This window comes from Erpetoichthys calabaricus, chromosome 9 (assembly GCF_900747795.2).
Source record: "Erpetoichthys calabaricus chromosome 9, fErpCal1.3, whole genome shotgun sequence".
NCBI classification, from domain to species: Eukaryota; Metazoa; Chordata; class Cladistia; order Polypteriformes; family Polypteridae; genus Erpetoichthys; species Erpetoichthys calabaricus.
The window spans coordinates 101,999,345-102,014,957 of NC_041402.2; the positions used below are offsets into that span (position 1 = coordinate 101,999,345).

Here is a 15,613-nt window from a genome sequence, read left to right on the forward strand (position 1 = left end):
CAAAACCCCATTATCTGAGATATTCCATCGGGAAGGGTTTGCTCAAGTCTCAAATGGACGAGGTGGGGGAGGTGCTTGCATATCCCCATCCCGAAACACAGAGACAGGTTCATGTCTTCCTTGGGTTCATGGGATATTATAGGCGGTTCATTCCCAATTTTGCACATCGGGCTGCCCCCCTCAGTGACTTGAAAACGGCAGAAAGAATCGTAGTGTTGTCTGCACTGACGCCTGTGAAAGAGCTTTTGCGGACCTAAAAGCTGTTTTATTATCATTCCCAGTTCTGTTAATCTGGACTTTTCAAAGTAATTTATTCTGCAAACAGATGCTTGCACTTTTGGTTTAGGAGCGTTGATCTCACAATGTTTTGAGGAGGAAGAGTACCTCATCACATTTCTAAGCAGAAAGCTGCTACCCAGGGAGCGTAATTATTTGACTATTGAAAAAGAGTGCTTGGTGACTAAGTGGGCGGTGGAGGCCCTCAGTTACTATCTCTTGGGAAGACGGTTTACCCAAGTGACTGACTACACCCCACTGCAATGGCAGTACAAACAGAAGGATATGAACGCCCGGCTCACTCAGTGGTCTATTAGCTTGCAAGCTTTTGATGTTCGCCACCATCTCAGGGCTGCACACACTAATGCTGACATTCTCTCTCGCCTAGCTGAGTCAAGCCGAGGGGGGAGATGTAAGGTTTCTAAACTCCTTTGGGACTCCCCCAAACTGGATGACATATTGAGGAGCACCCCAAAACACGATATATACTAAACGTCAACCTGCGGTTTCGCAATGAGGGCCCTGTCTGGCTCCCTACTCCTGATATCACACTTCCCCCTCCCCTCAGCCCGCAGTCTCTGTCTCGGATATATGCGAATATAACGCTCCTACAAGCGAACTATGATCCTTAGTGAGATAAGAGAAGCCATAAAATCAACTGGAATGTTCAAGCAAATTCTAGAAAAAAGCCTGATCTACATCCATTAAGTAGTTCTCTCATTTGCTAGCTACTGTAAGTGAAAATGGTTTTAAGTAACTAATTTTATCTCAGTTTACAATCAACTTTAGAAAAAAATGTATATGAATAATTCTTCTAAAATCCAAATATCCTTCTTTTGCATAACTATTGAGTATTTCTTTAATATGTGAGTTGCTTACCTGCAATTTTCCCTTCACTGATACAGATATTCTTCAGATGTTCCTTGTAGATTGACAAGTCCACCTGTTTGTCACACGGACAACTCTGATATGTTTTATTGAAGCTCTGAAACAGATCGCTGGCATTGCTGGTTACCTCATCAGTTTTTTTGCTATTATTGCAGATGCCATCTTGACTTGAGTGAGGTATGTTTTTGTGCGCTGTTTTCCAAACAACTGAGTAAAAACAAAATAGACTCATGTAAAGTGATAATTTGAATATTAATCATACACTGATCTAGTCTGCCGAAGTAATATCATTAGCAAGTGTTTTAAACAATTTCCTATTAGAATATTTCTCACAAATACTGGAATTCCCTGGATATTTTCCATTTTCCTATCTGGATGCCAAAGAAAGAAGAGCTAAAGTTAGTTCAAAAAGTATTAACCAAATTCTCCAAACTTCAGCATTCCCCAGAGAGTGCTTTTTTTTATAAATATCCCTGTCCTGCAAGGAAGTATAAAGAACTACTAACACTATTGTACGTCCTGCATATATTACAATTTAAGTTCAACTTTGGTGACTGCCTAATGATAGGCAAGGATTCATAGACTTTGACTCTGGATATATTTACATATCAAATAACACTTTATTTATAACGTCAAAGCTTTAAACAGTAGGCTTTTAATATTGTACACTTTACATTTATTCATGGTAAGGTTAAACAAAAAATCGTACTCTGAAAAATTTTGAGACGTAAAAGGTTTTTAAATGTTTCTAGATAATTATGAAGCTGTTATGTTATCGATAATTGTTCTTTAAAAGCATCATTTTTATGTGTTTGCTTTAGATACAAAATATAGCTTGTAAAGAAAATAAATCATGAAAAACAATTAGATCTATTCAAATGTTACAGGAAAGGAGATAGAAAGATACTGGGAAAACAGCGTGTATTTAACAACCTGATATAAGAGTGAGGGGTGTGTTGGACTGTTTAAGATCTTAAACGTCATACAGCGTAACATCGAAATAAAGTGAAAGGCAAATGAAGCTCTACATTATGATCAATGTCAAACAGTATGCACTATATATAAATTCAGGTTAAGATTATTTTTGAACACATGTACTTCCTTGACATAAAGAGCTGTATAAAACTATAAAATAGAGGGCTGAGATTTGAAGAAGGTGCTAGAGAAACAACTCCTTGCTTAGAATCAGAAAACTTTATTAATCCCGAGGGGAATATCGGTAAAACTACATAAAAGATGCCTTCTCAACTCCTTGTTTACAATGGTACTTTGGCAAGTTCAGCTAAAAACAGATTCAAATTTCAATGTCAGACTGTCATTTCGAGATCTTGTACTTAGAGATTATCTGTGTCCACAGAATCTATTCTCAGGTTTGGTTTAAGGATGTCATGTCACAGATTCTCAATGAGGTTAAGTGGGGATCTAAATGGACCATTCGAGGGCATTCTTTTCATTACTCTCTAGCCAATCCAATATTGTTTTGTTCTCATACTTGGGATCATTGTCTTTCTGAAAGGTGAATGTTCTCTAAAGCTTTAGTGTTGCAATATTTTTGGTACTTTATCCTGACCAATTTCCTTTAACTGTATCAAACTGCCAACATTTTACTGACAAGAAACATTCTTGCAAATAGGCTGAACGGTCTGACGTTAATTAAAATATGCCCAAATGATCTAAATAAATTGTATCAATTCCATTTTCAGTTTACCCTAAAGTTGTTACACCTGCCATGTTGATTCTTAGGGTACTATGGACAGCTCAATACTAGACCAATGATATCCCCTATCTGCTCTTCTCTGGTGATTTATGCAAAAACAGCTGCATTTCTTCATGCTGTGATTTTTTCAAAGCTACTACATGAAACAGTACTTTTTGCCATTACAAGATAGTAAAATGTGACTGTTCTTTAATTTATATATTATGATATACCTTTAAATTTCTCAATTTTCCAATTTCATTCAAAATGACTTACAGACCAAATATGTAATAATCACCAACAGCAGTTTAAGCATCTAAGTCGTAAGTAAGGTTTAATATTTAGTTATGGTCTGTGAAAGCTAACTTGGCATGCCATTTGTTGCTAAAAAAATTAAAACATATCACTGTTTAGAGGTGTAGTGACGTTTCCCAAATTATGGGAAACAAGATATGCTCCAAGTACTGTAATAATTGGTGAAATACAGTTATATGAAAAAGTCTGGGAACCCCTCTTAATTCTTTGGATTTTTGTTTATCATTGGCTGAGCTTTCAAAGTAGCAACTTCCTTTTAATATATGACATGCCTTATGGAAACAGTAGTATTTCTGCAGTGACATTAAGTTTATTGGATTAACAGAAAATATGCAATATGCATCATAACAAAATTAGACAGGTGGATAAATTTAGGTACCCCAACAGAGATATTACATCAATACTTAGTTGAGCCTCTTTTTGAAAATACAACAGCCTCTAGACGCCTCCTGTAGCATTTGATGAGTGTCTGGATTCTGTATGGAGATATTTTTGACAATTCTTCCATACAAAATCTCTCTAGTTCAGTTCAATTTGATGGCTGCCGAGCATGGACAGCCTGCTTCAAATCATTCCATAGATTTTCGATGATATTCAAGTCAAGGGACTGTGACAGCCATTCCAGAACATTGTACTTTTCCCTCTGCATGAATGCCTTTGTAGATATCCAACCCCTGCGTAACTTCAACTTTGACTGATTCTTGAACATTATCCTGAAGAATTTGTTGATATTGGGTTGAATTCATCCGACCCTCGACTTTAACAAGGGCCCCAGTCCCTGAATTAGCCACACAGCCCCACAGCGTGATGGAACCTCCACCAAATTTGACAGTAGGTAGCAGGTGTTTTTCTTGGAATGTGGTGTTCTTCTTCCACCATGCAAAGCACTTTTTGTTATGACCAAATAACTCAATTTTTGTCTCATCAGTCCAAAGCACTTTGTTCCAAAATGAATCTGGCTTGTCTAAATGAGCATTTGCATACAACAAGCGACTCTGTTTGTGGTGTGAGTGCAGAAAGGGCTTCTTTCTCATCACCCTGCCATACAGATATTCTTTGTGCAAATTGCGCTGAATTGTAGAACAATACACAGGTACACCATATGCAGCAAGATGTTTTTGCAGGTCTTTGAAGGTGATCTGTGGGTTGTCTGTAACCATTCTCACAATCCTGCGCATATGCGCTCCTGTATTTTTCTTGGCCTGCCAGACCTGGGTTTAACAACAACTGTGCCTGTGGCCTTCCATTTCCTGATTTCATTCCTTGCAGTTGAAACTGACAGTTTAAACCTCTGAGATAGCTTTTTGTAGCCTTCCCCTAAACCATGATACTGAACAATCTTTGTTTTCAGATCTTTGGAGAGTTGCTTTGAGGATCCCATGCTGTCACTCTTCAGAGGAGAGTCAAAGGGAAGCACAACTTGCAATTGACCACCTTAAATATCTTTTCTCATGATTGGACACACCTGTCTATGAAGTTCAAGACTTAACGAGCTAATCCAACTAATTTGTTGTTGCAAGTAATCAGTATTGAGCAGTTACATGCATTCAATCGAAAAAAAAATTACAAGGGTACCCAAATTTTTGCACAGCCAGTTTTTCACATTTGATTAAATTTCAACTAAATACTGCTTCACTAAAAATCTTTGTTTGGAAAACACCCCAGTACTCATATGTTCCTAGGAAATGAAAGACATATCACTGTTATCATTTTTGTTAAAAGTAGAGTAAATTATTATGCAGGCAGAGAGGGGTTCCCAAACTTTTTCATATGACTGTATTTAGAGAACAGAAAAACATCATTTTAAACATTTCACAACAGGGGTGTTTCAATTGTGTTTTATGTTAATATACAGTGTGGTATGTAAATCAAAAACAAATCTTACCTATTATGATCAGGATGATAACTAAAAGTAATAAAAAAATCATCATGGTACACATAAGAGTAGAACATCTGGAGGAGGACTTTGTTATTTTTGGTGAAGCTGGAGAATTACCTAAAATTGCAATAATTAAAATTAAGTTAAAAAAATTTAAAAACAGAAACTGTAAATTAAACATAATGAAAAAAAGTCATTACTCACAGAAAAAATACATTTGGCATATTAGCATAAGCCTGCCTTTGAGCTTCATCTTCTAAGTTCTGTTATCAATCATACTTTTTTGCTTTCCCTTTCTCTTTTTTTTCACACATGAGCTGTTTTACAGGTGTATAGCGTTTTGAAATTTGTTCCCTTAAATTTTGTGCTGTTGATGAGTTACATCAGTGGTTTGTTAAATCTGTATCTGTCTCCCCTAGGAGCCAATGGCCCACTTACTAGGGACAGCGTCTTACTTAAAAGTCCTTCCTCCAAGGTGATTTCTCTTTTACCCAATCTTAGATCCTGGAGTCCTTTTAACCTGAATGACTATATTTATTATGACCGCACCTCTCATAGTACTCAAGATAATGTAATGATAGATAGAGGTTACATTTTCCTATTAAACTATTGTCTTACTAAATTTGATCAATATTAAAAGGACATAAAGAAGGCAAGAGTAAAACAGATGTCCACATTCAGAAGATGACATAGAGCCTGCTCTTACTCTCCTCTGCTTGGATCAACCCTTGCCTGATAGCTGACTATTTTCCATCCATCCATCCCTTATCCAACAAGCTATATCCTAACTACAGGGTCATGGGGGTCTGCTGGAGCCAATCCCAGGAACCAAGGCAGGGACCAATCCCGGGCAGGGTGCCAACCCACCGCAGGACACACACACACACACCCACCCACACACCAAGCACACACTAGAGACGATTTAGAATCGCCAATGCACCTAACCTCCACACAGACACAGGGAGAACATGCAAACTCCACGCAGGGAGGACCCGGAAAGCAAACCCGGGTCTCCTTACTGTGAGGCAGCAGTGCTACCACTGCGCCACCGTGCTGCCCTGACTATTTGTTGAACATAATTTTAATCCAATTAATTTCTGTACTGTTGAAATATTATTTCAAGATCCTTTGGACATGCTATTTTTCATCCAAACCATCATTACACTTCTCCATTGATTAAGAAGCAGGATTCTTCCTTTCAGCATAATACTCTTTGCTCCTGTTAAATTAGATTTTCCTTACATGAATAAATATCTAGAAGAAAAGATCACAGATTATAGGTTCAGCCAGTGAACTGTTGTCTTGTGTTAAAGCAATGTACTTTGCTTTTTGAATATCGGTCTCATCCATTATGGGAGATGGATGTCTAAAGTGGAACTCTGTTAGCGGAGAGAAAAAGAGCAAGCTATTTCTAATATATCCCTTTAATCCTTATAAGTGCCAACGCAACAATAGGCTTTATGGCAATAGCTCCTGGGAAAATTGGAATTTAAGGTCAAAACTGTCTTATCTTAAATTAAGAATACAAAATGACAACAAAAGTTCAGAAGCAATGACTCCATGACCAAACAGTTAACTTTGTGAGCTGGGATGTTAAAGGTCTCAATCACGAATTAAAGAGAAAGAAAATATTCTCTCTCACCTAACAGGTCTTAACACTAAAACAGTATTTTTGCAGGAGACCCACTTATTAAGCAAAGATCAGTTTTGGCTGCACAGAGAGTATCAGATGTAGTATCTGATCCTGAAGGTAGATATGTGATTGGCATGGCCAATTTATTTAAGCATAATGTGATTTTCATAAATATCTACGCAACCAATGTCGATGATAGGGACTTCATCCAAAACATATTTACATCTATTCCCAATGTGAACATTCATAAAATTATAATGGCTGGGAACTTTGTGTTTTAAATCCAGACCTAGGTAGGTCTCCTGACACAGGGGTGATGCAATCTAACACTGCAAAAAAAATTACACAGTTCGCAACTTTTCAGACCTCTGGAGATTTCTAAACCCAAACTCAAGAGCATATACCTTCTGCTCACCAGTGCATCACTGCTACTCAAGAACTGATTATTTCTTTATAGATAACAATTTTTTGCTTACGATTAAATCTTGTAAGTACGACGCTATTGTTATCTCCGACCATGCCCCTTTGATCATGGAGCTCAAATCATTATGCTCCACATACTTATCTCGCAGCTGGCATCTTAACCCACCTTTATTAGCAGAATTACTGTACAGAATTTGTATCCAAACAAATCGATTTTTTAGAGACAAATACAGCCTCAGAGATCTCTGCAGAAATACTGTTGGAAACTCTGAAGGCTTTCGTAAGAGGACAGATTATCTCATATCGTTCCCACAAAAATAAATTGGAAACCAAGAAGGTAGCAGAGTTAATCAGTGAAATTACCAGAATAGATCAAGAACATGCCAGGTGTCCAAATGAGACACTTCACAGGAAAAGACAGGCTCTGCATTCAGAACTCAACCTCTCAACAACTAAAGAAACAGAACAACTCATTTTTAAATCAAGACATCATTACTTTGAATGCGGAGAGAAAGCTAATAAGATCTTAGCTCAACAAATCCACAAGCAGGAAGTTTGCAATGCAATCCCAGCAATTACTAACACAAATGGAGAAAAATCATTATCCATAAAAATATAATGCACACATTTAGAGACTACTATATGTCCTTATATTCTACTCAGACTAAAGAAGACAAGACACAATCTAATGCACTTTTGGATACATTACACATACCATAACTAGATACTCTTAGTGCCGAGGAATTGGATAAATCTCTGGCACTATTAGAATTACTAGATGCTATAAACTCACTTCGGAGTGGGAAAGCAGCAGGCCCTGATGGCTAACCTGCCAAATTTTATAAAAAATTTTTAACTAAGTTAGCTCCCCTCTTATTGGTAACATTTACAGAAGCTAGAGACAATAAAATTCTACCTCAAACTTTTCGCCAAGCATTTATTACCATCTTTCCTAAGGAAACTAAGGATTTATTACAGTGTGCATCTCACTTCTGAAAAAGATACTCTCCAAAGTCCTAGCTAGAATGATTGAGAAAGTGCTTCCTTCGGTAATATAATAATAATAATTTTTTTTTTTATAATAATTTTTTGCATTTATATAATGCTTTTCTCACTACTCAAAGCGCTTAGCAATTGCAGGTTAAGGGCCTTGCTCAAGGGCCCAACAGAGCCAAGTCTCTTTTTTGGCATTTACAGGATTCAAACTGGCAACCTCCTGATTGCCAGTGCAGATCCCTAGCCTCAGAGCCACCACTCCGCTTCACAAGGGGGTGGAGTGGTGACTCTGAGGCTAAGGATCTGCGCTGGTATCCAGAAGGTTGCTGGTTCAAATCCCTGTCACTGCCAAAAAGAGATCCTGCACTGCTGGGCCCTTGAACAAGACCCTTAACCTGCAATTGCCCCAGGGGCGCTGTATAATGGCTGACCCTGCACTCTGACCCCAAGGGGGTATGCGAAAACTAACAAATTCCTAATACAAGAAATTGTATAAGGCAAAATAAAGAACAAAAAAAAAGACCAAACTGGATTTATTAAAGGCAGACACTGAGCTTCCAATCTTAGACTCCTGTTTAATGTAATATATTCACACACAAAGTCTAGAGATATTATTATCATTGGAGAAATTTGGGTTTGGTCCGAACATTTGTGCACTACTCTATACCAGTCCAGAAGCTTCAGTTTGTATTAACAACATTATTTCAGATTACTTCAAACTAGAACGTGGTACTAGACAAGGATACCCCTTGTCACCACTGCTTTTTGCAATTGCCATTGAGCCACAGGCAGTTCACTGTTGAAATGCTTATGAGATAATATGGGATTATCAGAGAAGGACTTGAACATAAAATTTCACTATATGCAGATGATATGGTACTGTATATATCAGATCTAGAAAATACTGTGCCTGCAGTCCTAATAGCCCTAACAGAATTTCAAAAGATTTCAGGGCTCAGAATTAATTTGAATAAAAGTGTGCTCTTTCCAGTGAATTCTCAAGCATACAATATTAGATTGGACACCTTCCCTTTTATCATGGCAGATCAGTTTAAATACCTAGAGGTAAACATCACAAGTAAACAGAAAGCCCTTTATCAACAAAATTTACTGTCTGTATTAAAAAAAAATAAGCAAGACTTGCATAGATGGTCTATCCTCCATCTCACTTTAGCTGAAAGAATTATCACTGTCAAGATGAATATCCTTCGTAAGATTCTTTTTCTATTTCTAAGCATTCCAATATACAACAATAAATATTTTTTAAGAAGTTAGATTCAAACATAACCTCATTTATTTGGAATTCAAAACATCCACATATCCATAAGGGTGACCTTACAAACACCTAAGGCAGAAGGTGGCATGGCTTTACCTAACTTTCAATTTTATTACTGGGCAGGAAATATACAAGCTATAAAAACCTGGACATTGACACAAATAAATCAGCATACACAGGCTTTGTCCGCAATAGAAATAAAATTCTGCAGCACTTCTTTATATTCATTGCTTTGTACCTCAATAGGTACAAGTTATCGCCAATATACTAATAACCAAATTGTGCTTCATTCATTCAGAATATGGAACAAATTTAGGAAATACTTCAAGATAGAGAATCTTTTATTCGTGGCACCTCTGCACGAGAATCACCTTTTTACACCCTCTCAAACATACGCAGTTTTTAATGTCTAGAAAACATTCAGGATTAAATCATTTAGAGATCTAAACATAGACATCATCTGTATCCTAAGAACAATTACACTCCAAATGTAATTTTCCAGCAACACATTTCTTTCACTACCTCCAAATTAAAAAACTTTGTTAAACAAAACCTGTCCAATTTTCCTCACCACCCACCTACCTATATTCCGGAAAAAATATTCATCAGTCTTGAGAACTCAGACAGCATTTCTGTAATATATGAAAACCTTTAAAAATCCCTTCCTTTCAAAGATCCAAGAGTACAGTGGGAAAAGGATCTCTTACTCAACATTTCAGAAAAGGAGTGGAAGGCAGCCATACACAGAATTCACTCTAGCTCCATATGCGCAAAACATTCAATAATTCAACTTAAAATGATATATCGAGTGCATCTGTCTTGTTTAAAATTGTCCAAAATGTCTCCAAGGCAAGATCCAACCTGCGAACGTTGCAATCAAGTTCCATCCTCATTGGGCCATATGTTTTGGACGTACACCAAATTAACATCCTTTTGGACCAAATGCCTATTCAAATCACATTACATTATACACAGTCTGACAAAGCCATCTTTCCTCTCAAAAATGTATTACAAATCATCCATCAATATATTTATTGGAAGGTCTCATAAAACTTTTTTATCAGGACCCAATAAAGCATGAAATCTCTAGTCATAAGATGAATAGTACTGTCATGCTAGAGATACTGCAAAAGATGGCAGTAAAATGTGAATATTGAATCATATGAATTTTAACTGAACAAAAAAAAACAAAACTGAGTGTTGTGCTTTATTAAGGAAGTGTTGTGAAAAATAGGAGTGTGGCTTTTGTGACATGGAAAATCAAATAAAATAACCAAAGGAAATTATGATTCAATGACTAAAAAGAAAATGAATTCTTACCCAGGGACCTCATATATAAACGGTGCATATGCACAAAAATGTTGCGTACGCCCGTTTCCACGCTCACATCGCGATATATAAAATCTAAAGTTGCCGTAAAGCCACGTACATTCTTACGCCAGCTCAAACCATAGCGTACACAAGTTTTCGGCTTGGTTTTTGGCCTGGTTTCGGCTTGGTACAGGCAGCACCCAGCGTCAAAGTAGTGCTACTGTTCCTGAATAGTTTCCCTTTATTTTTTAGATTAACATCCCTGATGCGTGATGACACTGTGAATTGGAGACAACTAAAGGGCAGGAATAGTTGTAATTCTATGCCTAACCAGGGGGCGGCGAAGAGCACTGATTGTCTCTCTGAATCCCTTACAGACCCTTCCTGGGAATTCCTACCTGGTTCCAGCGCTGCAAATGATGTCACTTCTGGTCCCGGTGCTGTCACTTCTGGTTCTGGTGCTGCCGATATGATCACTTCTGGTTTCCGGCCCTGATGACATCACATCCTCCACTTGGCTTTAAAGCTGCCATCTTAAGGCAGTAGTTCAGTTCAGTCGTGGACTCTGATCTAGAAACATCTCTTGTGTACTTTTTCACCAATTTGCAGCCAGGACACAATATGTGGGTGGCTGTCCCAAACCTTTGTGATGTCTGAGAGTGTTTATTGTCACACTGCATATCGTTTTTTAGTTTAAGGCATCTGATTCTAATCAACCTGTAACCATATAATGGTGCACGGAATGGCCAAACTATTCCAAATACTATAGCTGCTTTAGTGTTGTTACTCTCAGTGCATCATTGAGTATTTTAACCCAACGTATCTGAGTGTGGAATCACAGCTCCACAGCAGCTGATCGGAAATCTCTACGGCAGGTTGTGTCAAGAGTGAAGAGAATTCTCAGGGTATAGCTTCTAGAACACACTGCCTCAGCCATGCACACAGTCTATTTGAACTTATCCCATTCGGCAAATGCTTCAGAGCTTTTCCTGCACGAACCTCACAGTTCAGAAACACTTTCATCTCAAGAGATATAAATGCACTCAATCAGTCTATCAAGTGCTCCTGGTGGAACTGTTTGTACTTTTTTGTATAAGTACAATTAGCTCACTGTAAACTTGCATTACAGTTGTAATATTGCACAACCTGAGCCAATATGCTTTCATATTGTATATTTTTCATTTTTTTTATTGTATTATTATTATTATTATTATTATTGTTTTTGTTGTTGTTCTTTTACCATATTATAGGGAAATAAGTGTATGGACGATTTGCATATTGAATCTCATTGCAAAATAAAATAACAATAAAGGAATTCAATTCAATTCAATAGAAGAGAGCACATATTTACAGATGATGATGATGACTGGCTTCTAAGTCGATTTAGATTTCCAGGCATTATCTTCTTGGAACTCTTGATATCATTTTTCAGATGAAATGCAGTAAAGTATATATATTGCATTATAAAGATATTTTTTTTTACTTCATTTAAATAATGTATACTGTTATTAAACATGTAGACAGTGGACAGCGGTAGCAATGAACTGGCACCCCATTCAGAGATTGTTCCTGTCTTGCGCTGTATGCTTTCTGGGATTAGCGCGACCCTGGATGGATAGATGGATGGAATAATTAAACATGTACTATGAATATATTTCAGTATTCCTTAAAGGTTTTGAAAGAATCTAAGCTTACAGACGGCTTGACATTTATTAAAGAGGTGATTGTGTGGTGATTGGTTACTTGGAAAGAAAAGGAAGGACAGGAAATGGGGATTAGTATGTTTGAAAGAGACAGTACTGCTACAATAAATTATTTCATCGAGGGTCGTGCATGGCGCATCAAGCATTTTTCAGGAGGCAGGAACAATCTCTGGACGGGGTGCCAGCTTGTCGCTACCATTATAGCCCCTTGTTTAATACATGCTTTAATTCATTTCATCAAGTGAATGATATCAAGTAAACATCTTTTTATTTAAATTGTTCAGAGAGCTGTAATATCATGAATGTAATGTATTCTGTGTCCTGTTGGCATAAGAGATAGCATTTTTACGAAGCAAGTAGTGATTCACACACATAGAAGAACACATAGAATATGAAGCATTTAATGTGCTACCTTAGTTATTATGGGATTTGAGGAACTATTAAATTAAAAGATTTTAAGATTAATTTTATGACGTTCTACTTCAATGACGACATAAACTATGTGATTAAAGTGGAAATTTCGAGATTAAAGTTGACATTTCAAAGCTTTTTTTTCCCCACTGCGTCACTATTTTTTTTTCTTTTCTCTGTACCCTAATAAGCTTCCATATGACACTCAGATGGTGGGCTACGACTCGCCTTTTCACAGCAATTTTGATATCTGACCACTTCTTTTTTATTTCGGGCACTGTGCCACTTTCTGAACTTACACTTTCAATCAACTTCCTTTTATTGTTTATACAACTACTTAAACCAACAAATAATATGTTTTTCCTTGCCTCCACTTGGCATTAGCTAATATTCTTCTTTTTTCCCCATGCTTTTGCCATTGCATTTTCACATAACGCTAAACTTAAGGGAATATTTACATTGATTTGCATATTCAAAGAGGTGTTATTCTGGGAGGAGTCTGGGAGGGGCGGCAGGCGCGTGCACGAGCATTACATTTCATGCAGACCAGGGTTTATGTAGCGGAAGTGTGTGGAAATTGGCTTACGCACTGTTTTCTGCATCTGAATTTTTTTGTTTGTACGCATATTTCGACTTTTGTCTGTACGCCATGTTTTAGTGTGTATTCTATGCACGCCGTTATGCATGAGGCCCCTGGTGACTGTCCCAAAGGGTATTGGAAGTATCTTTTTCAACCTGAGCTAATGAGTACTGCTTTTATTTCCTGACGTTTTATACTAGGCTTAGTATAAGAAGTTGCTATTCGATATTCTGTCATTAGGGACTAAACTTGTAAAACTGAAATATCTGAAATTCCTGAATCCACTAATACCCTAATATAATGTTTTTACTAAGACAAATGGGAAGTGACCCTTTTGTCCTGTGGGACTCTGGAGGCAGCTGATAGGTACCGGCAGGCCAAGCGGAATGCGGCTTTGGTGTGTAGAAGAAGAATGTTCTCCTCAGCACCATGTATTTTGTGTGTTTAGTAAATTAGAATCTTTATAATAACTATTTTGTAAAAAAAAAAAAGAAAGGAGAAAAAAGAAAAAACTGCAGTTACTTCAAGCTATCGTTAAATATTTAGGTCATGACATTTCTTGCGATACAAGAGCTCTCTCTAGCGGCCGTTTAACCATCATTCAAAACCTTCCAAGACCGGTCACAAAACAACAGGTTAAGTCAGCATATTTCTCTGTGGCTGCATAGCTTTGATGGGAATGTTTTCTTGTTGTGGAGTTGTGCTGTGTGTTTCCCGGAATGGATTATCTTTGTTTGCAGTTGGCATTTGGGTCACCACGGAAATTAGTGTTTCCTTGTTGTCGCTGACCCGGTCCCGCCTCGGACTTTTCCATGATCTGGAGGCTAGCATGTATGGCACCACGGTAAGATGAATCCCTTATTTAAAAGTAGTACCAGCTTGCGGCCTGAGAAGTTGTTTGCTTGTAAGTTTTTCAGGAGGAGCACAGCCTTTACAAAATCTAGCTAACACTGCCATCTGGCTGCATGCAGTGGTATAGCAGGCTGACAAGGCTCTATGTGATTAAAAAATAAATAAATAAATAATAATAAAAATGCATTACTCTCACTGACTATATTCTCGTCCATTCACTGTGTTCGTGGACGAAAAAGGGGGGATTAATGAATGCAGTTTTAACGCAACCACATACAGACAAACAAAGTGCTCATGAACCCCCTAACAGTAAAGGTACCTCACGCCGTTCATTCTATTTTAGTACAGGCTAAAACCTCACAACTCACAACTGCAAGAGCAATACACTATCAAAATGTACTCTATACTTTGTCCAATGTCACTGTTGAAAGATGCTCTACCTTAAATCCAGCCACTCTTCTTCCAACTGAAGAAGACGGAGAGCCACATGACTGTCATGATGAAATAGCTAAAGTTGTAAAGCCTAGACCAGACCTACACGAAACACCGTTAGATATTGGAGAATTAATTTTTGTGGACGGATGTTCTTTGCGATTGGAAAATGGAACACCCTCGACCAGCTATGCAGTAGTGAAAGGTGGCCACCTGCTGGAAGCACACCGAATTTCATCAAATTTAAGTGCGCAGGCAGCTGAATTGATAGCTATCACCCAAGCATGTCAGTTGTCCGAAGGGAAAATTATAACAATTTATACGGATTCCAGATATGCTTTTGGAGTCTGCCATGATCATGGAGCCTTATGGAAATTAAGAGGATTTAAGACCAGCGCTGGCAAACCGATCCAACATCAAAAACTTATTGAATCCCTCTTAGAAGCTATAACTAAACCATCAAAATTAGCGATCGTTAAATGTCAAGCTCACATAGGAAAACAAGATCCTGTCAGCAAAGGAAACGAATTAGCTGATCACTTTGCTAAACAGGCTGCATATAATAACACACGAATCTCTTTATTCCAACAGAGAAATAACCAGGACCCTGATAATCAACTTGTTTCTTTACAGAGTGCAGCCACGGACAGAAAAAAGAAAATGGTCCAAAGAAGGGTCCCTCTCTGATGGAGTCTGGACCCATAGGCAAACTAACAAACCTTTCCTCCCAAAGGCTTCTTTCCCAGGTATGGCAAAAATCGCTCATGGTCTAGACCATGCTGGAAGGGACGCCATGATTCAGGATGTTGAAAAACACTGGGAAGCTGCAGGCTTTTCTACATATGCAGAGCAGTTCTGCAGATGCTGTGCATTATGTCAAAGGTCTAATGTAGGAAAAGGGCACCCAGGTAAGTCCAGGTAAGTCCCGCCGTTACACCTAAT

The 15,613-nt window shown here is 37.8% G+C and overlaps 1 protein-coding gene across 5 annotated transcripts in view; it reads right to left on the reverse strand.

Annotated features, from left to right (window-relative positions):
- The window catches only part of LOC114657202 (killer cell lectin-like receptor subfamily B member 1B allele B), a 509,866-nt gene that overhangs the window by 458,464 nt on the left and 35,789 nt on the right, over positions 1 to 15,613 (reverse strand). For 3 of the 5 annotated variants that reach the window (XM_051931738.1, XM_051931739.1, XM_051931737.1), the window contains exon 2: positions 5,061 to 5,171. The exons of the other annotated variants lie outside the window; for them this stretch is intronic. In XM_051931738.1, the coding sequence (XP_051787698.1) occupies positions 5,061 to 5,171 (111 nt within the window). The remainder of the gene's footprint in view (positions 1 to 5,060; positions 5,172 to 15,613) is intronic. 5 annotated transcript variants of the gene reach the window in all.